General features: G+C 34.9%; 2 protein-coding genes across 2 annotated transcripts; one reads left to right on the forward strand and one right to left on the reverse strand.

Annotated features, from left to right (window-relative positions):
* Positions 1–671: 671 nt before the first annotated feature.
* On the reverse strand, positions 672–11,769 carry LOC130746746 (vacuolar sorting protein 18). The gene is made up of 23 exons (XM_057599463.1): positions 11,428–11,769; positions 10,976–11,188; positions 10,722–10,861; positions 10,496–10,591; positions 10,186–10,253; positions 9,903–10,004; positions 9,581–9,725; positions 9,325–9,468; positions 9,112–9,231; positions 8,931–8,987; positions 8,354–8,413; positions 7,645–7,752; positions 6,549–6,691; positions 5,368–5,446; positions 5,168–5,230; positions 4,874–5,004; positions 4,587–4,692; positions 3,717–3,905; positions 2,953–3,180; positions 2,301–2,456; positions 1,955–2,116; positions 1,310–1,429; positions 672–1,083 (listed from the first exon to the last, which is right to left on the reverse strand). The coding sequence occupies exons 1-23, from the start codon at positions 11,588–11,590 to the stop codon at positions 904–906; spliced, it is 2,973 nt and encodes a 990-aa protein (XP_057455446.1). The 5' UTR covers positions 11,591–11,769; the 3' UTR covers positions 672–903.
* A 134-nt stretch (positions 11,770–11,903) lies between these two features.
* On the forward strand, positions 11,904–14,436 carry LOC130746747 (pentatricopeptide repeat-containing protein At1g11900). Its single transcript, XM_057599464.1, has 2 exons — positions 11,904–12,012; positions 13,169–14,436. The coding sequence occupies exons 1-2, from the start codon at positions 11,930–11,932 to the stop codon at positions 14,172–14,174; spliced, it is 1,089 nt and encodes a 362-aa protein (XP_057455447.1). The 5' UTR covers positions 11,904–11,929; the 3' UTR covers positions 14,175–14,436.
* Positions 14,437–14,523: the final 87 nt, after the last annotated feature.

The raw sequence follows: 14,523 nt of genomic DNA on the forward strand, positions 1-14,523 counted from the left end.
GGATGCAAATAAAAAAGCATTTATTAGAATTTATTTAGTACTTTTTGAAGTAGATAAGCTGGTTTAAGTTGGTATCCAAACAGACCCATATATGAAGTACAGTCTTGGTTTTGCAACATGTGTAAGCTCATGATGCTTTGGTGCAAAAGTCTTGGAATTCCTGAGTTGTGTAAAAGGGTGGAAAGGTTTGTGTTGATTAACATGTTTGAAATTTCTTCAGTACTTAAATCCAAAGTAAATTAATTAAGTAAATTAATTTTGGAAAGAAGTTTATATGATCGTATAACAATTTTATTCGAAAGAGGGAGTGAGTATAAATAAAGTATAAATAAAAGGAACGGGAGAATACTCACATGATATAACTGAGAAATTAAAAGAGTAGATTTTAAGTATAAGATAAACTCTGAAGTGTGTTTTGTAGGAACTTAGATGCAGCAAAAAGTTACATGATTTAAGGTACATGATTTATATTAAGGACTGAATAACAATTTTCTCTTGCAATCAGAAAATTAGAGTGTTTTTGGTTTGCTTGTTTGGTTTAACTTAGAAAATGTTTTCAATGAAAATATTTTTAAAAATGGGCTCAAATTTGATTTATCTTAAGTACAGTCTTGGATTTACAACCTCTGTAAGCTCAGGATGTGTTGGTGCAATTGTGCAAAGTCTTCGAATTTCTGAAAAACTTTATAGGAACTAAATTAGATGCAATGATAAGTTACAATGAGGTACATGATTTACATTGTGTACAATTTTCTCTGGCAAATAGGAAATGGGAGAGCCAGACGCATAACAAAAAGGAGAAGGAATGAAAATTAAAGAAAAAAATGGATTGAAAGATTCAAAACCCAACACGCTCTATGTTGATAACACTCTGGTGACAACAGTTGCAAAGCAAAATCCAAATCATGATAACGTGATACTTCTCTGGCTTCCAACGTTTGGTTTTATCTCTGGTTTTATCTCCCATGATAGCACATGCTGCTCTTCCTCAGGAAGGATGAAAGACAACGAAATCTCTCGGATCATTAAGTCGCCGCAAAAGGGGCATTCACTAGCTATAGCATCATCTAGTTGTGATCGGAGCTGCAGATTAATTTGACATGATGAGTATATAAAGTAATTCAGCAGCATAGTTCAAATTTGTCATGAATCAAAGCTCATGGAGCTAATGATATATCAATAATAACAGAACATGAACAGAACTTGAAGCTGAAATTCCAATGCAAGTAAAATGCAAAAAACTGCACAACACAATTTCTCCCATTCTGACACATGCAACCTGATGCATGAAATGAAGATCTTAACAAACCTTTTCTACAGTTATCGTGCTAGGTATGGACTCCTCTGAAGAAAGGGTGCCATTGGATTCTCTCCTTGCTTCACTGCCTATCAAGGTAAGTTGCTTCTGCAGATCCAGAATGTACTCAGCCTGCAACAGCTCCCAATAGATTCAATTTAAATGAGGGTATTGGACTGGACACAATACAAATATGCTAGTTTGAGGCGGCATCCTGATGATTATCAAATACTGCGGCTAGCCCTCGAGTATCTGACAACTCAAAGTTGCTAAAAAACTCAAATTATGACTTTTCCAAACATCTAACCAGAGATCCCAACCCAAATTTGAGGGTCCAACTCCAAACAGCATTTTTTGTGCTCAAATATATAGTATATTAATATATTTTGTCATTTTAATAAAAAATACTGCAATTAAAGAAACTAATCACCACTCAAACATATCCATATATTTTTTTGTTAACAGCTACAGATCAGAATGCATTGGCACTTGTGTTAAACTCATCTGAAACAACACTTGATTTTTAATAGAAGTCCTCGTTGATTTTGATCAAAACTATTGCAGATATTGCTGAGAAAAATAAACTTTCTGTAGCATATGGGAGAAGTAGTCATAATAAGACATCAGGAAAATAGGAGAAAAAGTTAGTATAATTACATGGGCCTCAACTGTACAACGAGTCACATGGGCAATTAGGCATTGTGCATGGAAGGAATGTCCACACGGAAAGACATAAAATGAAGCCATCTGTCCAACTGATGTATAACCACGACCAATACCAAACTCTCTGCCAGCAGTTAGAATTTTTCGCCGGCAAACCTAGGGAATCAGATTAACAACAATTTCAAATGTAAGCATAAATTCAGCTAACATATTCCATAAAAACAAAAGCAGGTCGACCTTGAACTTAATTATGGTACCCAACTACGAAAGTGAACAACTTAAAATTTTGAAAAGAACAGCTGATGCAGCTTTGTCAAATATAGATCAAGAAAATCATTACCCCACATTCCTCATCTCTATCAATAACAGCGCATCTTTGAGCAAGTGCACTTATATCATTTCTGATGTTGTCAGCACCATGAGTTGCATCATTCATCTCTTCCTTCAGCTGTTCAATTTGCTTGTTATAATCCTCCAAAGATGAACAGATAGCCTCCTGCATAAATTCAGATAGTTCCACAATCGAAGCTTAAGAAAACTGAAGCCCAATGATCTAAGGTGCATAAACAGTACATGACTCGGCCATATAACATCTACTTGTATACTTGAAATGTGTGAAATTTCTGATTATTTGTTTGGAACATCAACTAATACACTGTATAGGCTCATAACTTATGCACATCAGTCCTATTAGTTAGAATTCTAAAATTAAGGGAAGTATAATCTGCCTAAAAAACTAGGAATGAGGAAATTATAGTTGTAGTGTTGTACAATTAAGAGGAAATAAGTAATCTGTACAAAATAAGGAAACAATGAAAATCAAGCAATCCAATACATCTTTTTGTTAATATTCAAAAAGGAAGCATGTTATTTTATGTAGATTGCAATAGATAATAAATGACAATAAATATTTGTACCATAATTTTAATGAACAGAATTGAAAAGTATCGATCAAGTCATCAAGATATCAAAATCAGCGAAAATAACAGTACCTTGAAGTCATCAATCAGGGCAAAATCTGGAAAGAATGGTAAGATGTCCTCAATCTTCAGCAGGCCATCAGTTTCTTTAAGAAATGCAATCGCCTTTCTTATGTTCTCCCTCTTAGTTCCTTTTTCTTGTTCAACAACATGCTTGGCAATCATGAGCCAGAGCTTCTTTCTCAAGTCTTCATCATCTTCAACCTTATCAGCTTCAGCCATAGCTAGCTCAGGGTCAACCTAGTATAGAAAAGTGAGTTAACATAGAGAAGTAATTTCTAAAAGATAAAGAAAAGTAAAATCCCTTAAAAATATTTAAAGGATTATTTTTCAATCATTAGGGAATGAAATATTGCAGATTAAAGAACTTTAATGGGATCTGTTTAACTACTTCTTCTAATCCTGGCTCTGGATATATATTCTACAAGATTGCATGATGATTCCTATTGCTTGCTGATTCCAAGCTATTCCAAGCTTTAAGATTTAGCCATCATTACCATATTCCAGACACAAAAGGAGGTGAGAAAAAAGGAAGATAAAATCCCCAATTCCCAATGTAAGGCACTTTTGGGCCTCATCAATGAATGTTCTTTAAAGACAATGTATAAAAAATAAAACACAAAATTGGTTGCTCTTGCAGCATCCCCATAACAACTACAAGGGATAAAAACATAGCAGATGAAGAACGTTGTAAATCAGGTAATTCTAATTCAACTGCATCATTTTGTATTAGTGCAGTGGTAAGTTGGAATACAACAATCATTATATTATCTCACCTGTAGGGCAAGAGCAACTGCTTCTTCATGCATAGACATCATGCTGTATATATGAACACATGCACGCATTCGTTTTTCCTTGAGGAGAAGACGCAGAGCATACTTAGGATCATAAAAGAACTCAGGACCATTATCTGGTCCTTTTCCAAATTTGCATTGTAGGAAACGTAGAAGTGAACTATCATCTTCCTGAGAAGACGAAAAGGGAAACAAATTAAAAATATAATATACACAAGCACTATGACAAGATCAAACATGTCCAGGAAGTCATAAATTCCTTAAAATGCAATCAAGATAAAACAAAATTTCCATGTATCAGCAGCAAGAAATAAGACAACTTGAAATTCAAGCAAACTTCAATTGATTTCTCCATGTTGCATTTAATAAAGAAAAAAGATGGTAGAATTTCCATAAAATATTTCCCTGAAGACTCTTGTTCAAGTACGTTTATAGTTGCAATCTATATCACAGGTTTACGTTTTTATGAAAAGAACAGACAGTAAAAGAAATTATCTTCGTATTTATACATGAGTGAAGAACAGCTGAACAGGCAATTTGACTTCATTCAAATATGTTTCCAATTGCAATCCAAATCTGATAATTCATTTCAAATTAATGGCTATTTAGTTTTTCGATAAGAACAGGAGAAGTGGAAAAACAGGTAATTTGATGTTAAATAGTCCAAAGAAAAGATGTAAGATGCATAATGGGGACTATTGTAGAGATGACTAATTTCTTATGAAGTTTTCACAAGCATGAATGACTGGTAGAACCCCTATTTGTTCATGATACCACAGTACAATAGAAGTATGAAACACATTGCAATCCCCATATCAGAAGTACATGGATGAATAAAGCAAATCACTCAACCTGCTTTGCATATAAAGAAAGAAGCAGGTTATGAACTCCAGGATCTTCATTATGCAATCTATGAACACAATATTCAAGATACTTAATGACTTCATGCGTCTCATTCCTGCGTTTAAAAACAACTGATATCAATAAAATTTAAATTCCAAAACGCAAATATATACAGTCCTGAGAGGGAGAGAGAGACAGAGAGAACAAGACTGAAAAATAAATAAATAGACTGATAAACTCATCTCTTTCTGAAACATTTAAAGATTGAAAATGCAAATATGATGAATAAGTAGTACTTTGCATGAGGTTCACTTGAATAACGCATCATTGCAGGAATCAGTTTCCTTGGATTCAGATTCTTTGTAGTCATCCATGACTCCACAGTTTCGTATGCATCAAGAGTAATAAGGTCTGGAGCAAACTTATACTGCATAGGACAGTCAATAATATTCATTACTTAAATTTATCCAAAAAGATTGAAAGGCTTCAGTCCCAAACAAAAGTAATAGCTGAAAAAGGTCAAGAAGACTGCGATAGAATAGAAGCATAGAGATTATATCAGGCCCAAAGTCCTAGAGGTTGAACCATACCTGAAGGTCTACAGGCACAGAAGGTTTCTGAAGCACTTCCAGTGCTCTTTTGGCTTCTCCTTGCTGAATAAAAAATGCACAAAAACAGAAAAAATGAACAATACAAACCAGTATCAGACAATATATTTCAATAAAGTAACAGACATATGAAAATGAAAGTCTTCAGTTAACCACAAGGGAAATCAGTGGATGCAGAGCACCTGAATGTAATGGTGAACTACAATCTCAAACTGCCCTTTTAAGCTGGCAAAATATACCAGCTCTTCAACCCTCCCGTAACTGTTGAAAATTGCAAAAGCATAATTATATTAGATTAAATCACTGTAAAATAAACTTTAGCCAATTTTATAAAATACAAAGAAATATCCAAGAAGAAAATTAAAAGAATAACATTTGACAACTTATATATTGATGAGTACAAAAGATTTTGTGTTAATGTAAATTTTCATGACCATAATGAACATGAGACAAACTCCCAATCCAATTATAGATTTTGCGAGAAATTTATCCAACAAAAGATACAAAATTACTTTTGATTGACATCAGTGTCAATAGCACAGAAGAAACTAACATCTTAACTTTTTATTCATTAAACATAACAACTTCAGTAAAATGACACCAAATATCATTGTACTTCCTTCCTGTGATTTCTCTCGCAAGTGTTTCTTCATTTTGTTACTCCCAGAAATATCCAACCTCCTAAAAGAATATGACTAACACATCAATGTGACGAACAAAATTAAATAAGTATAACTGCAGCACCAACTCAACACAGGAGGCTGGAGTCGTCGCCATTGCATCAAGATAACTAATAATCTACATATTAACACTCAACCTGGCCAGCTTAAATCCTTGTAGGAAAAAAGGGTGTCATCATTTTAATACTCTCAAAATACTACAAACTAATCAAATTGTTTAACAAACATGGAACTGGACCTCTAGTGTGCTTCCAAAGCATATCCTTTATCTTTCCTACATCTCTTTGTTGAGTTGAATTGTAGTGGAGTTATGCAGTTTTATTTTTTAGAGAAGAAATGAGGGAACAGGAAGAATAAAAAAAATGAATTATTATTATGGTTTCATTAGATACAGAAAGACTAAACACTAATCCTAGACTGAAAATCCTAATCAGAAACAAATCATGAAATATAAAGAGATATGGAAACAAATCCTAAAAGATAATCTTAAGATACTATAAGATTAATACATTACAAGATATTTTTCATATAATATAACAAATTGTAAATTAAATAACTTGTAGTTCAAGAGAGTTTCATACATAAACTACCAGAACTACAAAAAAAAAAAGCAGGTATGCAACAAATATTAATGTTCCAACCAGAAACAACATGCCGCAGACACATCAAGTCTCAACTACTACCTTTCTAAAAGTTTCATTGTAGTTGCTTCATCCAATACATCCTTGCTGTCACTAAGAAAGGCACGAAACTCTTGAATAATTGATTGGTACTCTGAATTGCTATTCTCCAAAGCAGAGTCATCTTCCAAAAGCAGTCGATTTACCTAAAGATCAACATATGAAACTCAAATTAATGTGCATGCGAAAAATAACTCATAACATACAACTGATGTAGTAATTCAATTTTCTTTGTGAGGAAAAAATTAGGTATTTTCTTTGTGAGGGAAAAATTAATCAACATGATTCTTATTATGAAACATATTCTCTCTTTGGATCAAAAGGAAGACATTTTCACTGAGGCCTTCTCCTCTTCTAGATTCACTTGTCTAAGAGACAAACTGAATGTGGTTGACAAATTTTTACTTGTCTCCCCACCTTCTGTTTGAGGGGGTATTTTAATGAATATTATAGTTATTATGTTAAGCATTCACTTGTAATAGTTAGCTGTGCCAGCTGTGCACGGTTAGCATTCAGTTAGTTGTTGTTCTGCTAGGAGTTAGTTGTTAACAGGACAGTTAGCTTGCTTCCCAAGCTTCTGCTCTTATATAAGAGAGTTTCCTCTTGTAACTCGGATGGAGATTTCTGAAAACAATTTACTTTCTATTCTCTGTTCATTCTTCTTCATTTCTGTTCTTACTTTCAACAGACTGAGCCTGATGTAAGCTAGGTATAGGCCCCTACGAATGGTCAGACCAATTTCTATCCCCATCACCAACATTACCCCTTTTTCAACAATAAAAAACCAAAGCACTAATCAGTATTATTTACAACTAAATATCAAGCGCCATGACTTAGTCATTTCACTGTGATGGTAAAAAGGTTCTCTTTTTTTAACAATAAGAAGTTTTGATTTATCTACTATAACATACTTAGAACCGTTCAGAATGATGTGAGTGTATAAACCTTTCATGCAACATGTACAAGGGAAAAAAGAAGTTACAGAAAAATCGATAATAAAATAGAAGGTTTCAGGACTCAGTGGTTCATAGAAAAAAGAGATAGCGGAATAAAATTGGGAACTATTTTTTTCTTCCAAGTGTCAGGCAAGTAGTAGAACCTTGTCCAAGTATAATTCAGTTGTCCAGGTGGATATCATTGTTATCTGGCATTTATCACCTTTTTCTAAATTATCAAGCTTGCGCAATAAGAAAGTTCTCAAAGCATCCTGCAAATGAAAAGAGAAACCAGTGAATTGGTATATGAATTTAATCAGGAATTTTGAAAACAATATCAAGAATAAACTAATTCAAATCAGTTTGCACATGCCCACATAATAAAGCAATGTCAGTAAAGATTAAATGTGCATAAGAAATACAATGACATCATGTATTTTATTATTATTATTATTATTATCAAGTTTAACACCCAATAGTTTTGTTAGATGGAAAAGAAGGTTGAACTAGAGCAGTAGCTGTAGTGTATACTAAAGAAAGCATGAATGTAAAAATAAATTTAAAAAAAAAACAAATTACAACATAAACTCTTCCAGAAATACACACAACGACAAATACTACAGCCATATAATCCTTATTTGAGGAAAATAAAAGGGCTATCTCTTTAGCTTCTTCAGTTTCATACAGATCAAAATGGTAGGATCAGAATTAGGAATAAGAGAGAAAGAGGAAGAAGAAGAGGAAACAGAGAGAGAGAGAGAGAAGAGAGATACAGGGGAATGAGAGATTCATTATCATCAATCAACATAATTTCTACAAGTGTATGCTGGTCCTAAAGCATGTGTATCACAACACCAGTGACATGAAAAGTACCTGTTCGCCAGCACTTATGAACTTCAAAGTGACCTCCTCGAATGATAAAATATAATTGATCTGCAAATCATATTCCTGTCAGTTCATTCTTTTGTATGGCAAAAAAAAATCATGAGTATTACTATTTACTACTTGAAAGCATGATAGGCACAAGGCTTCAGCACAATAGGCTCGCTAGTCGCTACTCTCAGAAAATTATCAAGATTCATAATTGCCCATTGTCTATAAGTAATTCTACACCTTTGAAGTTCTAATTTATGAACAGCACATGTATAACATATTCAGAGGCATAGCTTCAGGATGTGATCTTACACAACTGAATAAAGTGTGACACTATTAAACTTCCACATAATGATCTCTGCCTGTTAAAAGAAGATTCATTGGGAAAATTCTGGTATAATTGGAGCATTAAAAGTTCATTGTCATGAGGCAAATCCACCACTAAATATAACAAGTTAACATCCAAAGGAGCAGCATATTTACATTTTCAGTAACCAAGTGTCACAAAATATTAGTTACTGCATTATTACAACAAACTAAATGCATAAAAAATAGTGAACTTAAAAAGACAATTTACTTTGGCATAGAAAGATGCAGCTCTAAAATAATCTTTAGAGGAAAATGCAGCTTCAGCCTGCACCACAAAGTATTCCAATCAAACACCAAATTACGACCTTAAGATAAAATAATCCATGAATTTGTACTGTCAGATAAACCATTTCTAAGTCATCAAAAGCAAATTTAGTAATTAACAGTACCTGCACTAAATATACTTGGTCCCTTTGAAAAGGGTCGCGGCAATTTGCTAAAGCAGCAGCATATTCTTTCATGTTAAGATATACTTTCCACATATCTCGACCTTCATCGTTGATAGACACCTACTAAATTAACAAATTCAGCAGCAGCATGGATTACAGCCAAGCTAGTCAGATCCCAAGTAAAGAAGGCTACAGTAGTCAGCGGGCACAAACCTGAAAGATGGAGTTTTGATCATATGCATAGAATAAACCAGCGGTGGCATCACTACACAATCCAATAATACCCTTTGATGCTGAATCTGAAGTTTGATCAAACTGAAGTTCCTCTATGATGTTCTCGCTAATTCTGTTAACAACCTACAATGTTTAAATAATTTAGCAAGCATGCATGAACTCTTTAAAACAGAACTTGTGAATGGCACGGGCACAATGAGGGAATCAAAGTTATGATAGATAAGTTCATACACACCTTGACCTTATTCCCTAAAAGCAACAAGAAATGGAATTCAGACAATGCCATTGAACTTGGTTTAACTGCTTCAGTTCCTTCAGACAACTTGGAGTAGTCCAAAAGAGCTTTGTTTTCAATAAAATTTTCATTTCCGCTTGCAGAGCTGTCAAGAAATTAATTTTTTTGAAAGAAAGATGAATATTTTCCCAAAAAACAACAATATGGAAGGATTTCACTGAAAACAACAATAAGAACAATTCATGAAGCACAAATAGCATGTTCTGAATCAACATAAACTGCTGATGAAAAAGATAACAAAGTCAAGTCATTCTCTAAATACCTGTTTTGTCCTCCAAAATTTAAGCCACCATGGTAAATACCAGCCCCAGAAAGCCATGCAAAATGTACAGCTCTCCGTTGCTTAATGTAAAAATGCAACTCACTGAAAAATAACCAATACAATGAAGTCTTAGAAGAGAAAGGTCATATACACACCACAAATGTGAAAGACAACAAGGGAACTTTCAGCCTCTAGATCTCTTACGTATTATATTGGAAGTTTTCATGACATAAAACTAGTATTATTTAAAAAAACAAAGAAGGGAGAGAGAGAGACCACTTGCCTGTTTGGTATGTCGCCAGGAAGTTCCATGAAATGCACCGTACGATCTAAATAGCTAGAAAAAACCGTCTACATTTGTATAACAAAGAAAAAATTAAACTTTGAAATATAATGGGAGAGCATATCAGAAAAGGATAAAGTCCAAGGTTAATCTCTAATAGTGTGGTAGAATAAGACATTATGTTTTATCACAGATACATAATATAACAGGAATCACCGGTCCATAAATATTATGTTACCAATTTTAACTCTTAATCCAATACTATAACATAAAAGAGAAAAAAAATAAAAACAAGAAATGTTTGACTTACTTCTAGCGACCCAAAGCCAGTGAAAGAGTAAAGCCGAGTAGGAGTAACAGCCATTATATAATACCGAGTCCCATTGATTATGCTAGCTGTTTCCATCTGAACAGAGAGGACAAGAAGCAGAAATTGAATGCTTATTCACATCTGAGTTGAATTTATGTAAAAATGGGATGAAACCATAGATAACGTCTTCAACAAAGGAAACTAAAACGGTAAACAGAAGATATACCTGCAAACCCATAATAGCTTCAGGAAGTTCTGCTAATTCAAAGAGAAACTTGATATACTTTTCCTTCTTGTCCTTCTCATCCACAGCCAGTTCATGAAGTTGACCATTTTCAGTACCAAGAATGACTTCCTTCGTGGAAACTGCAGTTAAAAAGTAAAATCAGAATCTCAAGCAGGAACAAATACATGAAGAAAGTCTTTGCTATACATAAATCAGCAAGCGATAATCATCAATCGAAGTGATTAACTAACTACCTTCAGTTATCTGTTGCCGATTCCACGCAACAGCATTCACAACAAGACCTTTCAGCTTGCTCAAAACTCGAGGCTTCGTCCATTTGGCATGAGTATAGAAAGTTTCAGCTCCCCCAGGACCAACAACAGTGGCAATACAATGACTCCCTCCTGGATCAACAAAAACCCTGTGGATTGACTGGTCCCCCGGACGACCCGCCGAGAGATCAAACTCTGTACACCAACAGATAACAACCTATCAGACTCTCACCAGCCCAGTTGAATAAACAGCAGAATATCAAAACACAAGAAAAACTCCAAATTCCAGCATAAGCTAAAGCAAACCATCATCAACCCCCAAGAACAAAATCATTGACACTCTCTATCTTCATTGACAAATAAAATCACCAATTTAGATACCCAAAAAGCAAAAGTGACTAAATATGAGGTATCTATATGAATGGAAACTTCACCATGTGAATCGCCAACCCCAAAATCGTGTCTGATGACCCATCCTCTGCTGGTTCCGATCACAATGACATCGTTTCCAGCAGTCATACAGGTGATAACTCCACGCCCCTTTGCAGCATAGCGTTCGAGGAGGTCCACTGTGAACACTTGTCTCCCTTGATCCATCTATCGATTCCAATTGGAAACATGAAACAACAGGAAATCGGAGAGTGTGGAAAACCCTCGCAAGATGAAACGAAAGCGAAGAATTCAGTGATTTCGATCACGAAATTCAGAGGCCGAACAAGAAGAAGGGAAGAGGAGAGAATGAAGTGAACTTGGAAAAATTGGGAGAAGATGATGATGGTGTAGGGATTAAAATTCAAAAACAAAAAGATATTTTCAGGGACTTAAATTAATATTTGTTATATTTACAGGGACCAAAAACATATTTAAGCCAAAATAAAATCAGAACAGAAGCTATGATGTTCGGTTTGTGTTGAAAACGTTGTTGGTAATCAAACAATGATGTCGGGTTCAAAGAAACAACTTGGTCTTCTTCGCTTGCACTTCAATTTCCGCTCCCCTCTTTCAACAACTACTATCAGGTACGCATGCATATATATTGTCTCTTAGAAATTGAAAGAAAATGGCTGATTTTATTCAAGAATCAATGGTTCTTACTGGACCCAGTGTAGGTGCAGATTGAATGAAATGGAAGAATATAAGATTGCATACTCAGAGCAATTTGAGAGGTTCTGTCACTCTCATATTGTCCTCATTCTCATATTAACTGACCTATGATTAACCCTACTATCAGCTTGTAACAGCTTGTAACTACTCTAACAGACTATTTTGTTCATTTTCTCTTAACATAGATCCTAACATAATGTGTACATGGATCAGGAGGGGAAAAATTCATCAGGTCACCTATCCCCTCCCATTGGATTGAATTCTCACAACCCTCAATTTCTGTCTTGTAATGCCTCAGGTTACTCCAAAATCATCACCCTAAGGTGTTTATTCTTGCTAATGTGATCAGGGTGTCTATTCTTGCAAATGTGATCCGGGTTGTTTACTCAACTTAATTTCAACATCAAATAGTAGCCTCGAGTGTTTCTCCTTCTGGAGCTCTCTGCTACCTCTGTCATTTTGTTGTTTGGCTTGACGCTAAGACTCTATGCTATGCTACTGTCAGTCTCATGTTGCGCAGAATTATATTCGATCTTGGATAAGGTTATATTGCTCCTCCCATTATTGGTTGAATTCAAGCCTCATCTCATCAAACTTCCTGTCTCATGAGTGGCTGAATATCTCTGCTTAGATCTTCTCTTGTAACCTTTATATTCTCATGGCATCTTGGACAGGTTGAAGCTTATGCAGCCTTACTGCCTTCTCCAAAGAGCTTCTCTACCACCCAAGAAAATGCTTAAAGACATGGAACCACCCATAGGCTCTAGCTAAGTGTTCATCAAATGACACCAAATATTCCTCCAAAGGCCGAATCTGTTTCAACCTTGACAACTATTACTAACAGCCTATAACAACAAGTTCAACAACTAAACATTTTCTCACTCATGTGTACAATTTTTCTAGTGGCAAATAGCTAAACTCTTTCCTGCTCAATAATCAATTGACTGTGAAATTTCATTTTGGTCTGCATAATGATGACTCTCATTACAATATTGAACTGTATCATTAACACCCGAACCAATCACTATCAATCTGACTGTTTTTAACAAGTAAAATTTAATTCACTGGCAGCTCTCAGGAGTTTTCAACAGAGTCATCTCTTGACAAAGAGAGAGGGACCGATGAAGTCTTGAAGGAATTTCTTGCCACCGTTGAAAATGCTTCAGCATCCCGTCTTAAATACAATTATGCACAGATTGATAAGATGTGCAAGACTGGAAATCTTGCAGCTGCAAGTCAAATGCTACAAATTCTAAATGATAAGAACATTGTTTCCCCAAATGTGTATAATCTCATATTAGTGAATGCAAGTGAAAAGAATGACATTGACCTTTCATGTCAAGCTTTCAAGAAATTGGTGTTGTCTTGTAAATCCCTAAGTGCAGCCTCGTGCCTTACGTTTGCGCAGGCTTTCACAAAACTAAATGACTGTGTGGAGCTACTTAGATTCATTAAAGAAGTATCTGAGATAAGTTCAAGCACGCCATCTTTCATAAACAAGATCATTTTCGCCTTTGCCAAAAGCGGACAAAAGGATAAGGCCTTGGTGATATTTGATCATCTTAAAAGACACAACTACAGTCTGGACTTGATCACATATAATATTGTTCTAGATATCTTGGGGCGTACGGGCCGTGTGGATGAAATGCTTGAAGTGTTTGCATCCATGAAAGAAGCTGGGTTTGTCCCAGATACTGTTTCTTACAATACTCTGATAAATGGCTTGCGGAAGGTTGGAAGATTAGATATGTGCTTTGTGTATTTTAAGGAAATGAGAGAAAATGGAATTGAACCAGATTTGCTTACATATACTGCATTAATTGAGATTTTTGGCAGATCAGGAAATGTTGAGGAGTCCTTGAAGTGCTTCAAGGAGATGAAACTGAAGGGGATTCTTCCTTCAACACATATCTATCGATCACTGATACAGAATCTAAACAAAACAGGGAAGGTTGAGTTGGCATCAGAACTTTTGGAGGAGATGAATTCATCATCAACTCGTCTATCGGGCCCTGAAGATTTCAAGCCGAAAAGAAGGCAGAGAAAAACTTCTAAAGTGAATGTGAGTTTCAGCTGACTGTGATCTTCAAGTTCAGAAGTTTACATTAGTATGCTAAACTCTGCCTCGTCTCTGTTGCAATATAATGTTGCTCTCCATGGTGTTTGAAATGTAAACGTTTGAGACATACAATTGGAGAATATAGTATTTGATCAAACAACACTTAGAAGAAATGGAAATAGGAGTATTGGAATTCAGGTTCAAATTAGGATTCATGATGTTGTGAACTCTGTTAATATGCCATATATCCAAATCCAAGCACTAATGCAATTTATGTTAATTCCTAGTTCGACATGGTTGTTTCTGGAATAGCAATTGCTATTTATCCTTTAGTGTCTCTTAGCCGCATCAAATAGAAACCTATGAT

This window comes from Lotus japonicus, chromosome 3 (genome assembly GCF_012489685.1).
Source record: "Lotus japonicus ecotype B-129 chromosome 3, LjGifu_v1.2".
Lineage (NCBI taxonomy): Eukaryota > Viridiplantae > Streptophyta > Magnoliopsida > Fabales > Fabaceae > Lotus > Lotus japonicus.

Coding starts and splice junctions, on each gene's coding strand:
- LOC130746746 (XM_057599463.1), bottom strand. CDS start 11,590: ATGGATCAAGGGAGACAAGTGTTCACAGTGGACCTCCTCGAACGCTAT. Junction 9,726..9,902: donor AATTTTGGAGGACAAAACAG/GTATTTAGAGAA, acceptor ATTTCTTGACAG/CTCTGCAAGCGGAAATGAAA. Junction 1,430..1,954: donor GTTGTACAGTTGAGGCCCAT/GTAATTATACTA, acceptor GAGCTGTTGCAG/GCTGAGTACATTCTGGATCT.
- LOC130746747 (XM_057599464.1), top strand. CDS start 11,930: ATGATGTCGGGTTCAAAGAAACAACTTGGTCTTCTTCGCTTGCACTTC. Junction 12,013..13,168: donor CTTTCAACAACTACTATCAG/GTACGCATGCAT, acceptor ATTCACTGGCAG/CTCTCAGGAGTTTTCAACAG.